The sequence below is a fragment of the Passer montanus genome, unplaced genomic scaffold, assembly GCF_014805655.1.
Source record: "Passer montanus isolate IOZ18808 unplaced genomic scaffold, ASM1480565v1 scaffold11, whole genome shotgun sequence".
Classification (NCBI taxonomy): Eukaryota; Metazoa; Chordata; class Aves; order Passeriformes; family Passeridae; genus Passer; species Passer montanus.
In genome coordinates, this window is record NW_024357613.1 from 12873583 (window position 1) to 12899927 (window position 26345).

Here is a 26345-nt window from a genome sequence, read left to right on the forward strand (position 1 = left end):
CATATGCTAAAGGGCTGTGTTGAGGTTTTATAATCTTAACAAGATGTGTTTTGCTGGGAGATGCTATTTCTTGTCTTAGATAAACTGAAATAAGAAAAAAAAAGGAGGGCACACCACCTTTGTGTCTGAAACAGAAAGAAGATATTTCCAGCTGAAATTTGAGATGGTTGATCTGAATTTAACTTGATTCTGCTCCTCAGTTATGCAGCTTAAGGGGAAAGGAAAAAAGGAAAGAGAGCAGCATGGAGCAGAGGAGAGTGCTCCTGAGGAGAATGATGAGCACAGTGTTAGGCACAGGGGACAGACACACACCAGTCATGAGTGCTGTGGAGTATATAAGGCACACAGGCTTATGGTGTGAGACCTTAGGTTGGAGGGAGTAGGGTAAAGAGACATTTTGAGACAACAAGGCAAGCTAGAGGTTAGTGTCACTGGACAAACTGATATATAAACAAGTCTGAAAAACAATGCACCAAACACCTGTACATTATCAATACAGAATTCCCTCCCTTGCCCTTGTTCACTGACCATCTGTGGCTCTGCGAGAGACATTTTGAGACAACAACAAGGCAAACTAGGGATTAGTGTCACTGGACAAACTGATGTATAAACAAGAAGTCTGAAAAACAATGCATCAAATACCTGTATATTAACAATACAGAATTCCCTCCCTTGCCCTTGTTCACTGACCATCTGTGGCTCTGCAGAACACCACTGCAAAGGCCTGATCAAAGGTCTTTTGAGTGGAGTTTTTGAGAGGTTATATCTCAAATATAAATAGAGTCCAGGGAATTAGTTCAAAAGGTAACCAAAGCCTTATAGGTTCACATTTAAAACAACTGATTTATTTATTCATTTATTTTAGTATGAGTAAAATACACGATAAGGCCTTACTTTAACTGAAGCAGATGACTCTTCCCTAAAATGGCTTGTCTCTTCTTCATCTTCTATGGAGCTGATGCTCAACATTTTACTTTGTGTTCTGCACTGACCTTCATTTGATCAAGAGGGACACAGTTCAAAGCACAGATCAACAAGACCAAAAGGGAAAAAAGATGAGCCCCATCCTGAGCTGGTCAATTCGTTTAGCAACTTCCTTCCACTTTACCGGGGTCGAGCCAGGCACCACTCCTGACTTAGTGAGCAGAAAGGTGTTACCATACTGTGCTTTAACTACATACCTGTCTTTACAGACTTGGGCAAAAGCTGTTCTTGTATGACTACAATTTGACTAGCATGAAGTGAAGTCACTTATTCCTCTATCACATAATCTAAAGTTCTTTCCCACCCCTCCATTTTCTGCCAGATAAATCTCTTTGTATCTTTTGCAAGTTGATTCAAACTTCTTGCTTTACTTGCTTTTAAATCCACAGTAAGTGGATCTTTCTTACCTCATCTCACTGCACTTTAAACTGATTTCTTAATTCAAATAGGGGAAAATAGTTCCAACAGGATCATGTTTTCTATGTGAAGATGCAAATACACACAGGACTGCCAGCAGGTACATTTCAGTTAGAAATGTTTGCAAGTTGGTGACAAAATCCAGACATTCCTCTTGACCTCTACATGCCCAATCATCAACAACAGAATCAATACATCCCTTGAGAAGTTACAAAACACACAAGGCAAGTGCATTTCTCATGATTAAATGCAGAAATATATGCAAGTTGGGAGGAACATTTTGCCATTTTGAGGTGTAACACCATCATATGCACCCTAGGGAGCTCGTCGCTCCCTTCTGGGATACCCAGCAGCAGCTCCTGGCAGATGCCAGATGCTCAGGCTTGCAGCCAGCATGGACTTGACAATTTTCTACACCTACTAGAATTTTTTACCTGTGTTGCCACAGCAACTCAGCATGTCCAGTTTGTGTGAAGACAGTAATATGTTTCCATGGGAACTAAGCATGCAGGCCTGCCCTAAAATTTCAGCTGGGAAAACATGAAATTTATCCAATAACAAGAAAATCAAAGAATGAAAGGCAGGTAGCTAAGTAAGAGAATCCATACTGCATACTCGTAGGACTGTGTCAAGAGACAACCACAGAATATTTACTCTGGCCAAGAACTAAGTAAATTTGGACTCTGACTAGATAGTCACTAGAGTGTGATAAGACACTGATCACACACTCTACGACAGCTCCATAAAAATATGATTTTTTTCTCCTCAGTGATTGGCAGCTTTAATATTTATAATATCTGCTCAAGAAGTTGAAAGGGCTGTGATACAGAGAGCTTGAGGTTCTGTCAATCCAAATTTCTCCAGACTAGCCCAGGAAAATTACATAACCCCTTCCCCAAGTAGATTTAAATATGTGTAGAATACAAAATGAAGTAAACTTATACTTGCTGCTGTTTGTGTGAAAACAGCTATTTTAATAGGACCATTTAAAGTAAGATCAGGAAAATCATAAAAGTATTAACTCTTTAGGAATACAGATATATTTTTTTAAATAAACATATGCAGGAAAAACCTAGACAGTTAAAAAACAAAACCACCAAAAAACCTAAATCTACTTTCACAGTACTATTTCTTTACATTACTAGTGATCAAAGACACAGATATTGAGACAGATTTAGGCATCAAACTGGGCTTCAGATGTATGGAAAACATTGTCTGACAGGCATAAATGGAAGGAAAAACAAAGAGACAAACAAAAAAGATGCTGTTGATAGGTCTGGCTTGCCACAGAACATTTCAAATGGCCCAGGGCACCCTTAATCCCACATCCAGCACAGCTGAACCAGCTCTCAAGATCTGCACAGGCTGTGCTGATTTGAATTCTAGTGATTACAAAGAGAGCTTGGAAATGTAGCCCTACCGCAGGCAGCTCATTTTAGACAACTTGTTTTCAACTTAAATCCTGCTCTGGGGAGATCAAATAGAAAAAAGCACTGAACTTCTGTAAGGTGTTTAAAACTTAATGATTTTTTTTCCCCATCATTTTACCCCCTTACCCCTTCTAAACATGTAATGCAAAGAATTAAAGAGTGGGAAAGTATCTCAACTTGACAAAAGCAGTCATGGTACTTTCAATATCATCCTATAAAGGAATTTTAAAAAGCTGTAAGGTAATGCTTATATAAGCAGAGATAATTGTTTTGTGCATAAAACAATTTGATGCTCACCTAACCACAGAACATTGTATTGAAGAAATGTACTGGACGCACTCAACTGAATATTTTAAGTACATTGTTTCTCCTGCTTGTTTTTTAAGTCACACAATTTGCTGTGTCATACACCTTATTAGCACCAGCTCACACACAAACACAGAAAACTTTCAGGAATCACAGAATCATTTAGGTTGGAAGAGACCTCTAAGATCACCAAGTCCAACCTTTGAACAATCACCACCTTGTCAACTAGATCATGGCAGTAAGTGCCATGTGCATTTGTTTCATGAACATTCTATTGCATGGTGACTCCACCACTTCCCTGGGCAGTCCAATCCAATGCCTGACAGCCCTTGATGAAATTCTTCCTGATGTCCAACCAGAGCCTCCTCTGGTGCAGCTTGAGATTATGCCCTCTTGTCCTGTCACTGGTTGCCTGGGAGAAGAGGCCAACCCCCCACTTGGCTGCAGCCTCCTTTCAGGCAGTTGTAGACTGAGAATGTCTGAGCCTCCTCTGCAGGCAAACAACCCCAGCTCCCTCCTCAGCTGTTCTTCATATGAGTGAGGCACTCTCCAGACTCTTCACCAGCCTTGTTAACCTCTTTTAGATTTGCTCCAGCACCTCAGTGTCATCCTTGTAGTAAAGGGGCCAGAACTGGACACAGCACTCAAGGCAGCTTCACCATTGCAGAGCACAGGGGGACAGTCACTGCCTGGCCCTGCTGGCTGCACTGTTGCTGACCCAGACCAGGTGCCATCGGTGTTCCTGGCCACCTGGGCACACACTGCTCATGTTCAGCCATTGTCAACCATCGCCCCCACATCCTTTTGCACTGGGCTGCTTTCCAGTCAAAACATTTTGTGCCTGTTTGATCACATCACCAGCCAAAAAGGGTAATTACAAGACTGCCAGCAGCACCATTTTAACACCAGCATTAAGGCTGGGATAATTCCTAATGCAGGCAGCCACACCATGAGCATTGCTGCCTTCAAAAACCACTTCCACTTTATTTTAGATGCCTAGTCTGGTGGCCATCACTTTAGCAATGCATTATAAAATTTATGACCTGCAAGAAGTCTTTCATGTATTAGAACAACATAAGTAAAACTTAAAAGATTCACTTCAGGCATTTTTAACAAGTTATCTATCATATCTAGATTAGCAAGTTGAAATAATGTCAAATGACCATTTGTTGCTGAGCTACTCACACAAAGATCTGTTATCAGTAATAACAGATCTATTCAAAACTCCAAAGAATATCTGAGGCTTTTAGAAGTATGACAATTAATCCTAAGTTACATCTGAAAAATCCTCAAAGTGCCTAAGGTTTTGAGAGCCAGTCCTGGGGAAAACACACAACTGTGCTTATCTCAGCAGAAAGTTCACTTTGGAACTTTGAAAAGTGTCCCTTCACTTAACTGCATTATAGATACCCAATTATGACTGCTCTCAATTACAGCCTTCTGAAATAACTTGTGACCTATGGGCAACAAATGACAACCAGATCCTTTTCTAACTTCAAGTCAAATAAACTGAGGGGCACTGAAGACATGATTGTCCAGTTAAGTACAGCCAGTCACTATCAAATAGCAATTTTAGCCTTTTTAAAGGGCATAATTAAGATATTTTTCTTGAATATATTAATGCCACAACTACAAGTCTTGCTTCTTAGGAGGAAGAAATATCCATTCAACACAACAGGAAGACATAAACAGTACTAGATGTCACATAAAACAACACCTACCTATATTAATGACAACATCTAGAAGGGGAGTAGCTGCTCTACTGCTTTTTTCTCCCAAATACTATCAGGCTGCAGATTACTGCCTCATGACAACTCATTTTTAATAATTGAGTGTAAAAAACCACACTGATGGAAATAACCTCACTTGATACTAGTGCAACCTGTCAAATATTTTTAGATATTTCTGTGGTCCTGACCCTGGTATCTGTGCTGTCATGCTTTTGTCTTCAGATTGTGTCACAACAAAGGATGCCTGACATTAGTCCCATGGGAAGTTTTGTGGGACACCAAGACTCCATGGCTCTGTTTTGAGTTCTCAGCTGCAGTACTAAGCCTGTGGAAATCTTTCTTTATAGCATTAAATGAAAATACAAAAAATTTTGCAGAAATACATGAAGTAATGTAAAAGTATTTTTTTTTATTATTTGATGTAAATTTTATATTTTACCAAAGGTACTTTTCTTCTTTGTTTACAAAGCCAGAAATGTATCTGGATCACTTGCAAGTCAAATAGAGACATCAGATGAAAAGGAAAATTTTTCAAGGACTGATTACCTGAGTTACAGTGCAATATTTAATTTCAGACAGTATTGCTCTTTGGACTTTTTACAGTAAGAAATAATAAGCTTTATCAAGTCAAAACCTTTATCAGAGCTTGTTGCAAATTTCAGAATTCTCATGAACCAACAACATGAAACACCCGACATAATGTATACTACACTTTTTTGCCTGCCTCTACAATAAATTAACACCCTGGATGACTTAAATATTAGCAAAAATATTTACAAAAAGAAGATAAGACACAGTATAAAACTTCTTTTCCAAGATATGCTTCTTCCAAGAAACAGTTTGGTACCAAGAATGAAATTTCAAGTCTTACAAAATTGTTTCTCACTTATTTAAATTCATGAAGACAAATAAATAACACTGAATTATACAAACAAACAATGATATCCTCCTATGGGTTTATGCAGTAAAAGCATGTATCTCTTCTTGGGAGTATCCAAGGTCCTTCAGATATCTGAAAGTCAGAAATCAAGTTGGCAATATTAATATTTGGAACTCAAAACCCACCACAGACACAGATGAAGCATAACTTCAGCACCACTTCCCTGTTTTTATTCAGACATGTACATTCAACTTTACCCCTGCAAGTACATTTAGAAAACAATCAATGCCCAGGAGCCCAGATACACTACATAAACTTTGTGGGTGATGAAAACAATTTCTAAAAACAAATATAGATATAATCTGAATTTTCTCAGACTTCTCAAGAGACAGCATAATTATTGGCCGATACACGTTGACTTCAGTAGGATTGCAGAAATGCAAATGACATCATACTGATTCACTATCTTGAAGCTGGACATCAATAAATTTCAAGAGAAACTTAGAGGACCTTTGATCTTAAAACATACATTAAAAAAGATAAAATACTAGGTACAGACACATATAAATGCAATAATATATTAAAATATATTAAAAATAATTGAGAAAAGTGCTTCTAATGGAACAACTGCTTTGAACTTCTGTGACTTAATTTATCAAGCTAACCCCAACAAAGAAAGCTTATTTCCTATTATTACAACTTTTCTATGAATGTCAAATTAAAAGCAGCATTTAAAACCTTGGGCAAAAAAGGTCACCATTAAAGAGTTGGTTTTAGAAAGTTCTGGACAAAGTACTAAATACACTTATGAAACTCATATATTGCTGATACTTACTTAGCTACACATAAATATAAATATACTCCTCAAGTATGGTGCAAGGTGCTTTCTAAAATTCCTTTTTTTGTTTGTTTTAATTTTGAAAATTTTCTTACAAAGCAGACAACATAAGGCTGTTTTTTTAAAGACTACCAAATCAGAAACACTACAGGTGATTAGGTGATCAAATTCTAAAAAATTTCTCACTTTCCAGTTCATTATTTAAAATACTCACCGTACTCCTTGTTCTGTAAAAGGTGTTGGACCACAGATGCAGATAAGCACTTTGGAATCTCTTCTACTTCTTTTCACAAACTCAGATAGAAGAGATGGAGAAATCTTCCCCTGTTTACCTACCCAATCTTTTGATGGTTGTGAAAGAATGAATTGAACCTCAAACCTGGAAAGCAGAAGAATATTTCATAAATATTACTTCTGATTAGAAATCTGCTACACTAAATGCTAGTGACCAAGACATTGATGTTTCCTATTATTATCTTCCAGTTCTGCTCAGCTCCCCACTGCAGTATCAGATCTCACATGTATTTAGTCATTCCTACGGATCAAGTCAGTCAAATCATCTCCAATATTGCATATTTATTTAACCAAATCTTTCAATGTTAAAAATTCCAACTTTCTATTTCACCTTACAAAAAACCAAGCTGGCACCACTTAAGATACTTAAGCACAGATTTTACTGCTCCATTAGCACTTTTGTACAAACATTGGTGTAGCTCAATACACAAGCAATGAGATAAGAATGCCTGGCCAAACTCATGAAAATGTCAGTACAATTTCAGTAATAACAAAATACTCATTACTGAATGTTGCTTTCAAAAACTCACGTTTCAAAAACTCACTAACAGAATAGTAAAAACCAAGCACTTCTGTATCTGGGGCTCCTATGGAAAGGCAAAATAGGCTTTTACTGTAAATTTGCACAATGTCTAGACTACAAAGCTTTCAATGTGCCAGACATCACTAGGGCATGAAATAGTATTGATCTTTCACTTCAGTGTTGTGAAAGAACAAGTGGTTTCTACTGAGGAAGAATTCAACTAAGAATTAACCATAAACAAAACATATTTTTTATCACATAAAATCTAAGCAGTGATAATTTATTTTGTGGTAACAGCAAGAGAACTGAAATTAAAGGGTAACCTGATAATCCTATGTCTCCTGACAGAACGATGGACTGTTGAATTAATTCAACATTACATGTGCACTACTTGCATTTTAATCTGCAATTACATAGTAATTGAGGGCAAAATGCAACAATTATTAAGAAAAAATTAAAGTAATGAGCCTATTTAAACTTTGAATGTCTACATAAACATTTTCATAACCAGTGACACCAAAAAAGATTTTTAGAAGACTTCTCTAAATTCATAATGTTTCTCCTGGGTACATTATCCTTCTCTCTTCTGTGCTCCTTTTTGCATAACTGCGTTTTCGATAGTTAAGGCTAAGGCAAATTTTTTTAATCAAAAAGCTTCCCAGCTTTAAAAATCATCTCATCTAACATATCTCCAATAACCATCTATTACACACTGTAAATCAAATCCCTGGCTTCCCATGGGAACTACAGAACATAACAACATTGCTTCTGCTATGTGTCTGTGAGCAATGGATCTCCTTCCACTCCCTAGTTCTCATCATATTCTTAGTTAAGATCTTACAGAATCAGAATCTGTCCTCATGGCAAAGCTGAAGTTAGTCTATCCCCAGGATTACTTCTGTACACAGAGATGTTACAAGTTGTTCTCCACAAAACTTTTAATTACCTTTCATCTTTAAGAGCTAATTGCTCTAGTTGGTTTCTCCAGAGTATGTCATCCTCAGTTTTGTTGAAGAAGATCAGCTTCACTGTCCTTAAGAAAACAAAACAAAAAAGAAAATTAATTGCAGATTTTTTCTGTTAAAGAATCAGAACTTAATGCATCATACAGAAACCTTTTACTTATATTTTTTTGTTTTCTCAGAGGCATTATAAGTCAAAATAAAGCACACTGAACAAGCTTTGAAAAACGTGCCTGGTATAGACAAAAAAGCCCCAAATCAGCTATGCTCCATCTTTAAATACTAAAATCATCTTATTCAGGAACTAGAATGTGCTGGAACCTTTACAAGCTTCCCAGGGCCCACTTCTCTGAAAACAATGAAAATAAAGCCCATTACACTAAAGTAGTGCTCCAAATGGTGGCACGGTGTACCACAACATCAGTGTTACTCAGGTGGGGGGAAAAGTCAATAAAAAGTGCATAGGAAAGCCATGCATTTTGCTCATGGGCACAAAAGTAGAAAATAATTATTCTGAGAATAATGTTTTGAGACACGCTTACTGGTACTCCCCAGGGTAGACAAAGGTAGCTGCTGCAGTTCTGCTCAGTATTCAGCACAATAAAGAAGAGAAAATTAAAACCTTGGACAAAACTGGCCACAGTCTTGCTGGAAATAAGGGAGAACACAACTAAAATGAAGAAGTGGAAATTTAGATATGATCCCCACCAGTAAAGAAAAGCTGGTTGACAGAATGATGACAAAAATTTAGATAACAATTAAGAAGCTTCATCAGCCCTTTGTAAGGAAAGAGAGTGAATCTAAAATATTGGAAACTACTTCAAGGGATGTAGATTTTACTGAACTAAAAACACTGGCATGCAAGGTCATATGGAAGACTGCTCAGAAAGAGGAGTTGGAGACCCCTTAAAGGATTTTAAAATGGAGGAAGAAGAGGAGATAGAAAGTTAAAAAATTACCTTCCAAACAAGAATGATGATGAAAGGGGGACACTATATTAAAAGTGAGTATGAGAACAGAGGGGTAATTTAGGAATGAAAAGCTGGAGACAAGGATGCAATGATCAAGGAGAATCAAGAATAGATTACCAGCATCCTATACTTGAGAAGAGCATTAGCACCCTACCTAGTGTTTAGTGCCTTTGTGCTTCAGTCTTCTTTAAGGAATGTACCTACCTGACTGCAGTTATACACAACCAGTAAAAGGAGCAAAAAATGCTCATCAGAAAAAGGAAGCATAGAGCACCAATATTCTTTTATAGTTAATACCTTGGCCAAATACAATTTGGCCTGTAAGAGAGGAAACAAGGCTGCAGAAAAAGCATCATGACTCGATGCACAAAAGGACAGTGCAGCTATGAAGGGAACAAATTGTTTCACCAGTTTACAGTAGGCAAGAAATAGACTTACAAGATAATAGGCAGACTTTGTCTAGACAGTAAGAATGAAAATCCAATTATCTAAGCCCATTACAGCAAATACTGCCCAGGAAAGCTGAAGATTCTCCAGCATTCACAGTGGTTCAGCACCACTCACCCACCACTCCAGACAGAGGTTGCTTTGGCATCCTCAAGAGAAAAGTCTATCCTTGTACAGATTATTCCTCAGCTTTCTGCAATTTGTGTCCTAGCATATAAAATCCAAGCTATGGGTAGTTACTTTACAAAGTAAGATCATTCTATGCAAACAGATTTATACTGCATATATATATATACATACACACACATATGTATCTCATACAGATAAAGATACATATATTAAAGACAGTCTGGTAGTACTTTCCCAAAAAAGAAATTGAGGACTAAAGAGCAAATATAAGGGCAAGGGACCAAATTGCCTACAACAGTCAGAAAAACAAAGCCTTAAAGAGCCTACATATAGATAGAACCTGTCTCAGTTCAAGTCACTCCAGCACCTAACCAGCCTCCACAGCAAGAAGGAAAAATTCATTCACTTTGACTAGTGAGCAAACAGATGCTGCTGCACCCTAAACTAACACTGAGTTCTCATATGAAATTGTGCTGAAAAGAGCTAAAAATGTGTTCCCAAGCACTTTGTCAGATGATTAAAAAGAATCCAGTCACAAAGCCAGTCAGCCACTTTTTATCTGCTACCAACAATACAGGAAATTTTGGAAGAACCAAACAGTACAGTCTCTCTGCTCACAAACAGGATTATAGGTAACTGCTGAAATATAACAATTTAAGAACAGTGTCTGGATTTAGAGTCTGTTATTTTAGAAACAAACTTCTGCAATCTATGTCATCCTTTGTAGCTTTAGTATGGAGATCAGTGTACAATTAATCTCTCTATGTTTCAAATACAGAAGTGCTAGTTCTGCAACTAGTTCTACTAGTTCTTCTTTCTTCTTTTAGAGTACAGAAGGCATATGCAATACACAGATTTTCATGAATTCAAATATACTTAATGCTGTACTTACATAAGTGACATATAAATCTTCTTTGAAAACTGGAACTCATCTGGGAACAATGTGTTACTGCTGCTTAGCAGGTGAAAACCATTAGCTAAACCATTAGCTAACTATTCCAATGGATCAGAGAGAAGCCATAAGTAAACAGTTGCAGCCCTCCTCAGTCCAAAACTCAGTATCCACATTGTAATATCTCCATACTAAAAAAAGACACTCAAATGTGAAGGTAATAAAATAAATAAAAAAACCAACAACTCCTCAAAGTTTCTACTCAGTGAGCTCATTTGTACCGCAACTAAAATTTAAAATGCAAATCAGTCCATTATGTTGATGGCAGCCCACAAGCAAATAAGCAGAAGTTGCCTCAGCCTCTGACAGACTCTTCCCTAAAGCATGCCAGTTTTTGGTGTAAGTTGAAGAAAAATGCTTTCATACCATTTTATTTTGTTAACTGTTTCATTAACACTGAAGCTTGTGTGTCAAGAAGTCCACATACCTGAGACAGCTAACTTCAGTCAGAGCAAAATTCAGCAGCTTAACCATTGGTGTGAAACCTGTCCCTCCTGCCAATAAAAGGAGATCTTCTGAAGTTTGAAGTTGTGACTTCTTGAAGCTGCCTTCAGGATTGCTGACAGAAATATAGTCTCCTTTATTTAAAAAAATTAAAAAGTAAACATTAATTTGATGAAAACAAGCTAATTAACATTCTGATTTTTAAAGGCCATTTCATATTGCCTTCATCTTTGTAATATTAGGATTTCTTTCAGAAAGATATTATACACTTCACAGAGATCATTCTTGTTAAAAGAAGAGATGTACAAATAAAATGTTATGTCTTGATGGATTTTACACCATGAGAACACAAACATTTGCAAAGTCAGTGTTAAAAATCTGCCTCTGTATCTGAAATGGAAAAGGAAGTGCATCCTGAGTCCCATAAAATGGACCTCCTTTCTTTATGCAAAAGAAGTTGTTCCCAGAGCATATGACATCAATGCCATCAACTATGATGTGTGATACAGTTCACATACATCACTCAGGAGAGAGCTTTCTGTAATGGACAACTCCTAGTTACAGAGAGGACAAGCCTTTACACTCAGGAAATGGAAAATATAATTTAAAAATTTTAAGTAAGTCCTGACTAAGTAGGTAAACAATCAGAATGTCACAATACTCAGACAGTGAATCTTTAAAAACAATGCAATTGTTGCAAAACCAAACACAACCCCCCAGCATATATTTACCAATTTGCAGGTGGTCAAGTGCCTGTGTGAACAGTCCATGGGAATAAATTTTAATCATTAAATATAGATGCACACCATCATGGCAAGGTGGTTCTTGGAAATCCAGTGGCAAAAAAGGCAACACAGGTGTATATGGTTTTACTACCTCTGTCCCTAGAGAATAGACAGAAATACAGCTCAAATAATATGAAAAGCACTCTACATCCAGATACTACAAATACAAAAATAAGCAAAGAGTAAATAAATAACCTGTATAGACCATGAAAATAAAACCATCCCATGCTTTTACTCAAGTTATTACTTTCCACTGCACCAGTTTTTATTACAGAACTGGAAGCCTTCTACTTCCAATTAAAAACTTGAGCATGTTATTTCCACGCTACTTAGCAATTCAGGGCACAGCATGAAAAGATCTTGAGTCATCCCCAAAGAATATGAAAATCTAAACATTTTCATTAATTTTCAAGTACCACAGCTTGATTTATTTTAAATTTAAACAGCAGATTTTTAATACTGCACAAGTATATTTTCAAAATGCAGTATAATTTCAAAAAGCTACTGTATAATGACAGTAATATCTCAGGAGCTGGACACTACTAAAGAATTAGGAAGGGAGGAGGAGGAGGAGGAGGTCAAAACAGTTCTCAATTAATGGATGTTTAAAAATTCTTCTCAGAAGTATCTACCATATATAGGCAATCCAAGTACAGTGAGCAGTGTAACTAGTAATATGCAAATTTTAAGAAGTACCCTTCAAAATAATAAACTAGCTATTTCTTTGACCTTATGTTTTCTACACTTTTATAAAATTTTGAAGAATAGCACATTGAAAAAAGCTGATTTTTCAAGACACATTCCTCTCATAATCTCACATTATTGTTAATATTGCACAACTGGAGTGTAAAGCAGTGTTACTATGACTACTATAAATCCCTCAGAAGAAGAAAAAAACCCCAAAAAATTGCAACAATACCCTCCTCATTTCAAAATACCTGCAAACTGAAAGGAACTGACTAATGATACATAAGACATACCCAATAACCTTCACACACTTCAAAGAACAACAGCACTGCTTTGGCTTTTTTTAAGGCAGAGTTGGCAGTAGAGACAATAAGGTCACCAGTAAATGCCAGCCATCTCAATAATTAGCTTTCCATTAATATTAATCCAGTCAGTTCATTATTAAGTACTGATTGTGATCCTGGAAGCAGAGACTTGCTAACAACAATCAGGGAGTTAGTGGCCATGGACTTGGCCTTTTCCCAACACTATGAAAAGGATTTATGTAAATATATCCATTATTACATTCTCAATTTTTCTTACCTGCAATGATGTGTTTGAGGTAAACATGCTGTCCAGTGGGAACACGGAGATGTGTTCCCTTAGGCAACATTAGGCAGAAGAGTTTGGTGTCGTGGGTAACTTCTGTCTTAGAAACCAACTTGCATTTTCTGTAGAACAGTCCTAAAAACATTTTATTTGTTAGTTAAGTCTCAACCTGTCATTCTGTTATTATATATCTTTCAATAAGAGAGACAAATGTATCTCCCTATATACTTACAAAAAGACAATAGATAGATGCTTCTTGTATAATTATTTTATAATAATTGTTATAATTTTGGACTAAGGACTCATTTATAATGTTATTTTAAGAGCCTCTGAGTTATTGATTGGGAATAAGAAGAAGAGCACCAAAAACTATCAGAAGCATTTGTACCCCATTGCACCTGCACTGAACTCCCATACAAGTACAGCATGGGTACACACCTAAGCAGACCAAAAACAGCTGATGGGATGCAAATGAAACAGAATCCAGCACAGCATCACACTCCTCAGCAACAGACTGCCCACAGCCACCCAGCAGGCTGAGGGAAGTGATTTTGCACCTCTGTTCTGTTCTTGTGAGACCTCACCTGGGGTACCATGTGCAGCTCTGGGGTCCCAAAGATAAGAGGGATGTGGACTGCTGGAGCAAGTCCAGAAAAGGGTCACAAAGATGAACAGAGGGCTGAAGAACCTCTCCTGTGAAGATACACTGAGAGAGTTGGGGTTCTTCAACTTGGAGAAGAGAAAGCTCCAGGGAGCTTATAGGAGCCTCCAGTAAAGAAGATGCTCATTAGTAATTTTTTCTCCTCTACCTTTAGGAGAGCATTTTTCAGCCAGGCCTTTGTTTCAGCAGTGCAGTATTTTAGCTCCAACCTGGAATATCAGTGTGATCACAGCACCACACTGCCTAAACAGGTTTCTAACTCAAGGGAACTTTCATGGGCTATTGGGTACTCTATTAGGAAGGTCTGCAAAGAATTAAAAAAAAAAAAAAAAAGAAAGAGAGCTAACAAGCAACAAAATCCCATGAGCAGCATTATCTAAACTTCATACATCCAAAACAAGCCAAATAATTTAAAAAAAAAGGCAGAGAGAAGAAGCCACTTTCCTACAATAACGCCACCATGTCATTTGCCATTTTCAATGTAGCATTTGTGACTAGTCCCAGTGGATATTTTTATGTAAAGCCTCTCAAAATTTGGCAAGTTCATTTATGAGAATACTTGAGCATGACACCCTTCTAACAACACTCTACATTGGAGCAATTTCAGTGAAGCCACTTTTTCCCCCCTTTTTTTCATGTTATTGAAAAATACTCATGTTGCTCACATGAATAGTTAAGCTACTCATAAAACAGGATAAGATGCAAAGGAAATTCCAACCACCATGAGGATGTTCTGGTCAAACACTGGGGCAGAAGCTCAGAGGGAGTCTGTCCTTGGAGGTATTCAAACTTTGACTGAACAGCTTTGAGCAGGAGGTTAGATCAGATGACTTCCAGAGCTCCCCTTCAACTAAGTCAGTCTACAATTGGCATTTTTCTGCATACACTGGTTTTCCTAAATTATTCAAATAGCTACTAGTGAGTTATCCACTACAAATGCCTGCAGAAACATGACGTAAAGCTTCTGACATGGAATAACTATTTTTTATTAAGATTTTATCACATCTTTCATCTAACATCCTACAAATCCCTTATTCTGAATGAACAAGCATTTCAGATGAATCAAAAGAATGCCTAAAGCCCTGAAAAAGTAGAAGTCAGTAATTCTACTTTATACCAATCTTGAAGTAAAACAAAACATCAGCATCTCTCCAACTATATAAATATTATGAAAAGTTTGTGGAAATTTGTTTTTTATCCTTCCTTTGAAAAACAATACACAATAGGATTGCAAAGTACAGTAGTCAAATAAATATGCCAAGACTGCTGTCAATTCTGCAGACCTAAGAATTGCTTACAAGGATGTGTGAGGTTGGTAATGCAACCCTTAACACTCATCAGCTAATACTCTTATACATATTTGGGCGTGGAGAAAGAAGTTAAAAAAATGATTCATCAACTGATTCACTGTTCCCTGACAATTTTTTCACCTTTCCAACCTGACTAATTCCAGCCTTTTTCTCATAAATAACCTTTATCTCCCTATTTTTAATACACCTATCTTCACAATTGCCACACAGAACTTTTGTCCTGATTCATTCAATTTAACTTTTGAAAACTTTCTAAGTAAACTTCTAGTTTAGACCATAGTCTTTGCTACATTAACTAAAATTAGTTCATTATTAGTCATTCCTATAAAATCGGAGGCCACAAGCAAAAATAACTGTCAAAGCAGAAAAGCCTTTCAACAAAAGGAGCTAGCCCCTAGTAGCAAGCTGAAGCTAAACAGTTGGTTTTGTCAACCCACAAAGCCACGTTACTGTCAGATACCAAAGACATATGATTTGCTACTATACAGAAACAACTGTTCTCTCCATTTTGATCACAATGTCATTGTCCAGCACCAAATCCAAATTTTTCAAAGTGACCAAAGTAGTCAGTGAGGAGATTAGGTTTGATTAAACATTTTGCAGAAATCAAGTGGCAGCACTGCAGCTCCTGGTCCAGGAGAAGCAGCCCTGTAGCCCCTCACTACCAAAGGCTTGCCACAAAAAAACAATACATACAAATTATGGGCTAGAGACATCACTGTCTAAACTCAGCTTCCACCTTTGCTGGAATCAGAAACTACAGCACCTTGATTTATAGGCATACAAATTCAGTTTTAGTAACACAGCTGCTGTACAGATAATGATAGCTTTTGGAGAGTGTCACCCTTCTGCGTACTGTGTATTCTTCCTTGTCATGAAAGGGAACTTAAGAATTTTTCCTTAATTAGGTTTTTTGCTTTTTTTCAATGATAAAACTTCAGTGACAATTCTTATTTCTTAGTTACTAGTCATAATCCTAGTGATGTTGCAGTGGCAACACTAGCCTGTTGGCTTGGGAAAAAGATGAATAGCTCCACCTCCCTCCCATCTCAAGTAGAGCAATTCCACCCCATTCCCAGCAGGCATTTACCACCCAAACATGCCCACCAACCAGCTTAAAGTTAATCTTTATTTTGCTGAGGTTACTTAGTTATGGAGCCTCAAGTAGTACGATTGCCAACGGAGTATGCTAATAGATAGTACTGCTAATGGAGATTAGACCACAGCTAAAGGAAGGTGGCTTCCTACCACTTCCAGCAGCAGCCCAGTCTCAGGAGTTAAGACAACCATGAACCCTCACTGCTAATCATCAAATCATCAGTACTCTCAAATGCTTCAGTTAATTTCACAAGCTATCTCATATTATCCAAGGCCAGCCATGCTCTTCCCAGATGGCCTCTCTCCCCTCCCAAAATAAAGTTCCCACTGAATCAACATCTTCTAAACTTTGCCTGGTTACACAGCACCTGGTCACAGCGTCAGTCTCGCTGATACACAGTAAACGCTGAGGCAGCACTCTGCTCCCTTCTGGTACTTCCAACCAAAAAACCTCTAAGATCTTCCATTTGATCTGTATGAAAACCACTGCACAAAACAAGGAAATTGCATCCCACTTCAGCCCTCAGAGGCAACAGCACCTTGTTTCTTTCCTGAACATCTGCCAATAGCTGCACTCTTTAAAACAGCAGAACATAGTAATTAGATAACTTTCCAAAACAGGAATCTGAGTAAAAGTTCAGAATAACTTTCAGAAGGAAGAAGCAGTTTATTATCCATGGGAAAAAATACACAGACACACCCCCCAAGTCATCCCTACTAACATGTATTTTTTAAATTGCATATGGCTACTGCATTTATATGCATGCACCCTCATGAGTGGGCTTATTTCCCTTATTTCCCAGAAAAAGCACCAACAAGAAAATCACATCTTAATACCTACATAAAAACCTGCACTCTATCATTGTGCTATATGATATTTTGGTTGGTTGGAAGGGGTCAGGTTTTAGGGGTTTTGTGTTTTTGTACTTTCCAAAACAGGAATCTGAGTAAAAGTTCAGAATAACTTTCAGAAGGAAGAAGCAGTTTATTATCCATGGGAAAAAATACACAGACACACCCCCCAAGTCATCCCTACTAACATGTATTTTTTTTAATTGCATATGGCTACTGCATTTATGTGCTTGCACCCTCATGAGTGGGCTTATTTCCCTTATTTCCCAGAAAAAGCACCAACAAGAAAATCACATCTTAATACCTACATAAAAACCTGCACTCTATCATTGTGCTATATGATATTTTGGTTGGTTGGAAGGGGTCAGGTTTTAGGGGTTTGGGTTTTTTGTTTGTTTGTTTTAATGAGAAAGCTCTGTCTTATATTTTATACTGCATTTAAACCTCACAGTATGCCAGCCCTATAAGCTTTTGTTTACACTTTTAATGACCAGTTTCACAATAGCTACCCAAAAGTATGTGTTTTTGTTTGTTTGTTTTAATAAGAAAGCTTTATCTTATGTTTTATACTGCATTTAAACTTCACAGTATGCCAGCCCTATAACCATAAGCTTTTGTTTACACTTTTAATGACCAGTTTCACAATAGCTACCCAAAAGTAATGTCACCAACTCCCCTACACTGACAATCTAACCATACTGAATTGTGTTTTCTATGCAATACTGTGGGTTATAAATAATTATTTCTCCAGAAAACTAAGCACTTAATCCTTCTTAAAGAGTAGAAGCAGTATTGAATATTCTTCCAAATCTTCTAACCATCCTAAGACACAATGCAATTAACTGAAATTGCAGTAATTTTGAAAAAACCTCCTCTTCAGCTTTGAGGAAATTCAACAATTCTGTTCATTCCTTCCAATTAACTGAAATACACTGGCTCAAGTGTTAGTATAAACTCAGCAGGAATTTGAAAGTACATAAGCAATTTATCTGGGAGTACGACTTTCCCAGCCTATGAAGAAAAAAAGTAGGGGCTTATGTTAATTGTTTCTTCATACAATGAAGTTATGATAGGCTTTCCGTACCATTATTGCATTATGTCATTTTTCCTGACAAAGACCTTTATCACTTTTTTGCAGAATATTATATAACTTTATAAAGTGTAGATGCTTCTGCACATGTAGTGGTTACACACCTGTCCTTTACAAACTCATTTGTGAATGCTTTCATATCAACAAGTAATAAAGACATAAAATCATAAAGACATAAACTTTTCAAGTGTCAATCTTAGCTGGTTTTCAGCCCTTCTTCCTGTGCTCTGAATACAATGGAAGTGTTTTAACTGGTCAATAGACACAGAAATACTAAAAATCTCAAAGACAAGAAAATCCTAATTAATTAAACATAGTGCTCCCATAAACATTCACTATTCACAGCCTTGCCACCAAACTGAAATCATTTCAGGTAAAAAGATTATTTACATTAGAAAGAATAAGTTACCAAAAGAACTAGTAACACAAAAACTGAAGAAAATACACTACAAAAAAAAAAGTGCTACAAGATAACATTATCTAGAAAGCATTGGTTACTAATGCTCAATATGTATTTTGTCAATTGCATCTAACCTTCCTCATTTGCAAAGGATCTGTAAAGCCACTATATCTTATATCTCTTGTTCTTTCAGATTATTTTCTCTTTCTGTTTTCTATAATCACAAAAAGTGGTAAGCAGGGAGAAAATGACCAACAGTGTACAACATCAGATCAGGCTGCAACCCCTTAGATACAGAGGATTATATAGAAAAATCTAATTTTAAAGTGGATGACTCAACAGTTTCTTAAACTCTCAATTCCACATAAGCTAAAGGTAGCTAGAGATGAGCTTTTCTGCAGTCTTCCTTTTTGTACCACAGTAATCTCTCAATTTTAAAGGCCCATGTAGCATAACTGAGGGCCAGTAAGAGGTGTACAACATGGTGAGCAACATTTCATTAACTCTTAAAAATGCACAGCTTTGCTTTCACACATAATAAGGCAGACTATAATCCAACAGTCAGTTTTTGAGCATTATTAGATAGAAGACCAAGAGGGCTTTTGAGAAACTAGGTGACTGCAATAACATCAGGAGTGTGGTTATATTACACAATATAATTGTGCAGAAATTTTTAATCTAGCTGAAAAAAACCCAAACCCACACTGACCACTGTAGTACACTTTGGTGCTGCAACAAGTTCATACTATTCTGTCACCACATATGTAACATTTACTGCTTCTTGTAGACACACCAGTTTATTCAGAGCTGTATTCAATATCCACACATGACTTTTAAGTCTCTTCTTTAATCTGAGCTCAAGTTACAAAGATGCAGTGTACTGCCAGTTTATTCAGAGCTGGATTCAATATCCACACATGACTTTAAGTGTCTTATTTAATCTGAGCTCAAGTTACAAAGATGCAGTGTACTGAAACAACCTTAGAACAACCTTATATCTGTAGATACAGATGTTACTGTCTCTACAGTAACAATTGCAAGTGAAGGCTTTTGATACTCCAGTTACTCCCACAATGATTGACACACATCCATGCACTCTCCCCTCAGGGTCTACTGAGGTTTTCATATGGACAGAGAGGTCATTAAGCACACAGGTAACCATGAGGTGGAACAACACTCAGGCAGTGTTCCCCTTCCAGTACTCTACTGTGGGACAAAACAAACCAAGAAACTAAAGCAAAACAAAAAACCCTCCTCCAAGTCAACCCCTTTCTAGGAAAATTCCTGAATAGCTTTCAAGATCAGACAACAATTGTGAAAGAAATGAAAGTACAACAACAGAGAAAGAAAATCCTGGAAAAAAAACAAATATAACTGACAAGCTCCAAGAAGTCCTAAAACAGCTGGTAACTGGCCATAAAGTTGCTTACCTCTGTCTGTGCGTTTGATAAAAGTATTATGACCCTCACAGGGCTGTCCCAGTATTTTCCAATGAATGTTATCCTTTTTATTTAAGATAATCTCTACTTTCCCTACTTTTTCAGCAATATTTACTAAAAGAGAAAAGATTTCATAGTGTTACTTTTAGTTACACTTTGTACAAAAAAATATTTCACATGTAAACTATAATGAAATTCAGCACAATTACTCACTTCTCAAGATAAAAGTAATTAATTATTTAAATTAGAATATCAAATTATGCATAATTAATTCACATTATTTGCTTAACAGATCGTGGAACCAGGACAGCTTGACAGACCATATGGTCAAGAAAAATGCTCATGAACCCAGAGCCCTTGTCTACTGAAATTGCTAGTTACCACTACTTACTACGTTCTTTTCAAGACCATTTGAATTAACAATTAAATCCAAGAAAGTCTCAGTCTAAGCAAAGAAAAGGTTACAAATACACAACAGAACTAACTTCTAGCTCTTTTAGCCTTCATTCATACTCAGAGGGATCAGATCACTATCAGCTTATTACTTTCACAGGCCCAAATGCCACAATTAAGAAAAAACATTTAATGTTATGGCTTGGTTTGATTGACTCTGCCAGGACCTAGTGGTAAGTAAAACTGTGAAGTATTTGATGAGTCAGAAAAATAAACTGAAATTCCCAACTGAAATTGTATTCTGATATCAGAATCATAGAATATCCTGAGTTGGAAGGGACCCACAAGGATCATGGAAGTTCAGCTCCTGACTGGACTATCCTAGAAGAGATACAGAAGTGCTGCAAGAGACAAATTACCAGCCACATCTTCTGAAACTGCATGATCCAAGTCTGAAATAAAAACAAACAAACAGTGTGTTAAGCATTAACAAAATTCTATTCCATGATCATATATACACAAAGTATAAGTAAGTATAGGAATACTGAGTGAACTAAAACCAAAAAAGTTATGCACATTTATTTGGCCTTGAAATTTGACTCCTGACTTCCACAAGCCTCATGCATGAAGGCATTATTTTTCCCATTACTTTTAACAATGGCTCATGTAAAGCTACCAATCTGCAATTATTGCACTTGCCCTTGTGAATGAGGGCTTTTTAATAATCATAAAAAACACACTTGAAGAAAAATTTTACACAACTTTAAAATCAACTTCTTACTGCATTTTAGTCCATATGTAAGAAATTTAGTATATACTAAAAAAATGAAGATATGAGTTGATAAACAATGTAACTCCTTTACATCAAGGCACTTTAGTCATCTCTAACGAAGAGGAATAAAATATTAACTGGTACATGTAAAATGCTAATGGTATGATGAGCAGGTTTTAATACAGTAGAATGGAAATTCAATACTTTTAACTGCAAAATTACAGTACCTACCAACTTCTACAAGATATGAGTGGTCATCCATGATGATTTCTCCCCTTAATTGCTTGTCTTGACAGTCAACTATCACCAAGTCTGCATTCATGTCCTTTTATAGCCAATGGGGAAAAAAAAAATCAACAATTTCTATAAAGTTCTCCCAGAATTCAAGCTAGGTAACAACTGGATCTTGTAAGTCTTCCTTCATGAAATATACTTACCTTCTGCTTAGTATATATCACAATTGTGATCAAACTATCTGTTTGGAACCAGTCGTAACTGTAAAACAAAAAATACAATAAAGAAAAAAAAATCTTTTATTTGAGCATATCAAAACACATTTAAACCCAAGCCTTCAAACTGAGCTTGTTTAACAAATTTACAAGCCAAACATATTACTTGCTGCTTTTGAAGACTAAGTTCAAAGTCAGTAATTCTGACAAAACTACTAAAATAACTATCTAATTAGGTATTCTGATAGTCAGTACACTGTACGTAAAATTGTATAATATTAGTTTTACTTAAAAAGCACATGTATTCTTTTTGTAGTATATAAGCCTTGCTTAGGGATGATTGAAATCTTGAGTCCAAACAAAAGCATTAAATAGGCAGGGTGGCTTCCAAGAGTTAAAGATACTGCAAAACCACAGTTCCCTTCACCTCCACAAATCAAGTTTTTGCATTCATTCGTATGTTCCCAAGTCCAAACCTTGTAATAAATCCAGTGTAAAGTAAAAAAAGAAAAGAAAGCCTTCAATTGCTAATTATTTGCATGGTCTTACAAATGCCAGGAAGTAATTTCCATCTACTCCTGGACCAGAAAAACAGGGACAAAGGGAGGAGAAAACACTCCTGACAGCCAACACATCTTAGGCTGTACAACTTCCAGTCACATGCCAGAATATGCCAGACACACATGGGAAGAAAGGCAGCAAGGTTTGGAGAGCACTTCAGAAAACAAACCTCATTCCAATTGTTTACAAGCCACAGTATTTTATGACTGCATGTAACTAGCCCAGAGAGCACACACTCCCAGGGGATTTTGATGCCAAGTGAGTAACTGGACCCTGAGGACCAAAGGCATCATGGAGTAAAACGATGCACCAGTGACATCAGCAGGCATATCACAGTGAGCTTTCAGGGCCTGCTTTGCTTTATGTACTGTAGAAACTTAAATGCAGCTGTCACATCTCAAAATATTCCAGCTTGACATTATGCCCTTTTTCAAGGCACGGCAATTGTTTATGGACAAATTCATTTAAGTTAAAAAAGTAATCAGTCCAATTGGAAACACTTTCCATGAGTTTTCCCAAGAAAAGAAGGTGAGGGGGCTGCAAATATAAGCCATACATTTGTATACAATCAAGACAGCACAAGAATCAGGAATCAACAGAACAAGTAAAGAACCATCATCTGCCGATACGACCTCTGGCAAGTTGTTTTAAAACAGAACTTCAACTTTCCTACTTATACAAGGATGTATATATGATGATTCTATTAATTTAACTGAAATTTCAAGAGCTACCCATGGAAGAACTTGCCTTGTATTTAGTAAGAACTGCTAAGAATTCTTAAACAAAAAGTTCGACAGACAATGACAGACAAAGGCTTTTACCTCGGACTTAAATCTTTAGCAGAAGAAGCCAGTACTTTCTTCTCAAGAAGCACACCTGCAAAGAGCAGAGAGTCATGAAAATATTTGCTGGGATGCTTGCTTAATATAAACAATACCCAGGTATGTTTTGTTTGTGGTTTTTTAAATTGAATGTTCTAAGTGTTCTCGAACAGTATTTGGTGTCTTTATTTCCACAAGTAGCTAGGCTATATACATTTTGTATTTAGTTTTTATTTAGCACTTTCTCTTGGAGAGCAGTGTTCTAGGACATGGAGGTCTACTTCAGAACTTAAAGAGTTCCATACACCAGAGTACCTGTGCTATACTCTGCTTCATCTGTTATTAGCTTGTGTTTTTACACTTTATGATAGTGAAGCACAAAAAGGTTATCTGAATGACTTTCCTTTAACAGAACTCTTTGTTTATACAATTCAGATGAATAGATTCAATTTGAGATGTCTGATCTAACCTAATTCACAAGTAAAATTTCATGTCAGTCAATTAAGCAAAGATAGCAGCCTAAATCTTTCTATATAGCACTTTGCTAGGAATTTTCACAGAATTCAGACATTCACTTTAACTCTTTAACTGCATGAAACAGTGTGAAACAGCCTTTGCTGGGAAGCAACAGTTGGTCAGTCTTTCAAAATGTCAGTTGTACTAATCTCTGGCCGAATAGAAATTGAACATATTTTGCAAAAACTTGAGGACAGAGATAGATAAAAGCAACTGCAATCCTGCATCAGTTTTAACACAAAGAAGGTAAATAGAATGATGATGGAGGAAGCTGCAGATTGAACAGCTGGTAAGTGCTGGTTTCAAGCCAAAGGCAAACCTGCAAACCTGAAATGGCTATGCATAAAATAATTAGCACATGAATTCTCAGTTGCCCAGATTATTATCTTCTAAATACCAGTAAGTTTTCTAGTATAACTAAAAGCTTAAACATATAATTGAGTGGCTCCAACACATGGGAAGTAGATAAAAACAAAAAGAGCCACTCTGGTCTAACTCAATCTGTCAAAACTATTTGATCATCCAGAATTATCCCAAAGCAATTAAAACTCAGTCAAATTACTCTTTCTTTGATCTTTAATTACTCCTAAGTACACAGCATTTGCAGCTGCCAAGGAAGCTAAATGTCAGAGCAGCTAGATCACTGCAAAAGAAAACCAATCACCTAATGATAAAAGCCTTCTCAAAGGCTTAGCTTTTCTTGAGGTCACACATATGAACTGCTTGGTCTCCAGGGATAACAGGAATCCATGGTCATACATACTCTTATTTGCTTTTGCGGGTCCAGAGAAAGATATGAACAGCCACAATAAAACAGAAGATTCTGGCAAACCAAGTTATTTATGAATTATTTTGAAATACTATAAGATGCTACATGAAAACAGTGATTCACGCTGCAATAAAAAGACAATGATTCAGGTGAGTGAACCAATGAAGCAAAGTGCTCTATTAGTCATGGTGATCACAAATAAGGAAAAGCTGAGGGTGAAGCCAAAGGCTGATGGCAGGCATGAAATGAAGAGTTTAATGTGACCAGATGAACAGCAGAATTACAACCCTGCACATCACAGGACTGCTTTGCAGAATCCTATGGGACAGCAAAGGTAGTGATAAAGGTTCTCACACCATCTTCACAGCCACATTGGAAAGAGCTGGGTTTGGTAGGTGGATTGCATCACAGACAGAAAGTGAGTAGAACTGCCAGTCACAAAAGGTGTGATCAGCACATCAAATCCAGCTGGAGGCTAGTTACTGCTAGCATTCCCTAGGGAACAGGGAATGCTGATATTGTTTCACACAGTCACTAGCAGCCTACACTCTCCCAGTCAGAGCAATACCAAATCACGCAAAGAGGCAACACACGGAAGCTTAGGGTTATAAAGGGATGCAGAGAGTCTGGAGAAATGGGCTGACAAAAACTTCATGAAGCTCAGAAGGGAATGCAAAATTATGCACGTTGAAAGAAAAAAAAAAAAAAGATCCAGCAAAACAAATGGAAGACCTGACTAGATAAAAAAGACTTGGGCAGAAAATCTTCCTGGCATTTCACAGACAAGCTTACCTTGCTTGTCCGTCTCATACCTTCCTTATCTACACTATTCTACTGCAGTCTTCTAATACTTTCAAACACAGAATTCACAATAATTGAGTAGGATTTTGCCTTTTGAAATTCCCACAGATCACTACAGCTTGACTACTGGATTCAAATGCAAAGAGAGAGAAATGTGGATAAATACTGCTCATTCAGTGATATTCACATAAGTTTTAGATTCACTCCTAACTTTGCTCCAGGTGAGAACTTACCATTAAGCTGTTTCTTGTCTTCAGACACAGCAGAAGAAATCTCTGCAAGCATTAATAGAAAACAAGCACAACAGTTAAGAAGCTACAGTACTTCCCCACATCATGCTAAATTAGCCAAAGCAAGGGTCTCCAAGTAAACCTTCCAAAAGTCTTAACGGAACAACCAGGATGCTTCAGACATCAAGAAGCAACAAATAAATGCAGCACTGGTTACCGTTCCAAAAGAGTAAGTCTAATTAAAAAATTGGTACATTACAAGCACCAGAAGTTGCACAGCTCTAAAGGGTCGGAAATTCAGGAACTCTGACACTTCAAAAAAACCATCACAGATTATCCTGTGCAATTATAAACTTCATAGCTGAGAAGCTCACTGAATCTGTTAAGAATTCCAACAACATCTGTCTCACAACATCACATAGTAGACTGCAAATCTGACCAACTCAATGCTTAGAAATATGAACCCAATCCTTGGCAGGAACACAGGAAAAAGGAAATTTTTCTATAAGCTTCCTCTGCCAAATGATTTTATTTTCAAGTTATTATCTGAGTTTTCATTTATTCTACAGTATACTACAACTATTCCAAACCAACCGACTCTAGCACAAAATAAAAAATGGGAAGACCAAGCAGGTGAATTACACAGCATCAATTCATTTATAAGGTGCTCAACTTGATGGGAAAGGCACTGCACCTCTCAGCCACATGTCCTTCCATTCACAGTAAATCTGTGGGAAGACTAGACCTCTGGACATACCTGGGGCCCCTTTCTGCCCCTCTCTACATTGCACATCTCAGAATGTCCTTATATGAAAG

General features: G+C 36.9%; 1 protein-coding gene across 4 annotated transcripts in view; it reads right to left on the bottom strand.

The window, feature by feature from the left end:
* Positions 1 to 5256: 5256 nt before the first annotated feature.
* Positions 5257 to 26345, bottom strand: part of LOC120511302 (cytochrome b5 reductase 4) — a 31125-nt gene continuing 10036 nt past the window's right edge. For 2 of the 4 annotated variants that reach the window (XM_039728135.1, XM_039728162.1), the window contains exons 5-16: positions 25533 to 25574; positions 23214 to 23268; positions 21820 to 21877; positions 21614 to 21707; positions 21030 to 21062; positions 20209 to 20331; positions 13362 to 13502; positions 12039 to 12191; positions 11291 to 11441; positions 8349 to 8435; positions 6800 to 6964; positions 5257 to 5879 (exon numbers count right to left, since the gene is read on the bottom strand). In XM_039728135.1, the coding sequence (XP_039584069.1) occupies positions 5825 to 5879; positions 6800 to 6964; positions 8349 to 8435; positions 11291 to 11441; positions 12039 to 12191; positions 13362 to 13502; positions 20209 to 20331; positions 21030 to 21062; positions 21614 to 21707; positions 21820 to 21877; positions 23214 to 23268; positions 25533 to 25574 (1157 nt within the window). In that variant the 3' untranslated portion in view covers positions 5257 to 5824. The remainder of the gene's footprint in view (positions 5880 to 6799; positions 6965 to 8348; positions 8436 to 11290; positions 11442 to 12038; positions 12192 to 13361; positions 13503 to 20208; positions 20332 to 21029; positions 21063 to 21613; positions 21708 to 21819; positions 21878 to 23213; positions 23269 to 25532; positions 25575 to 26345) is intronic. The other 2 variants (XM_039728144.1, XM_039728153.1) reach the window with 2 other exon arrangements.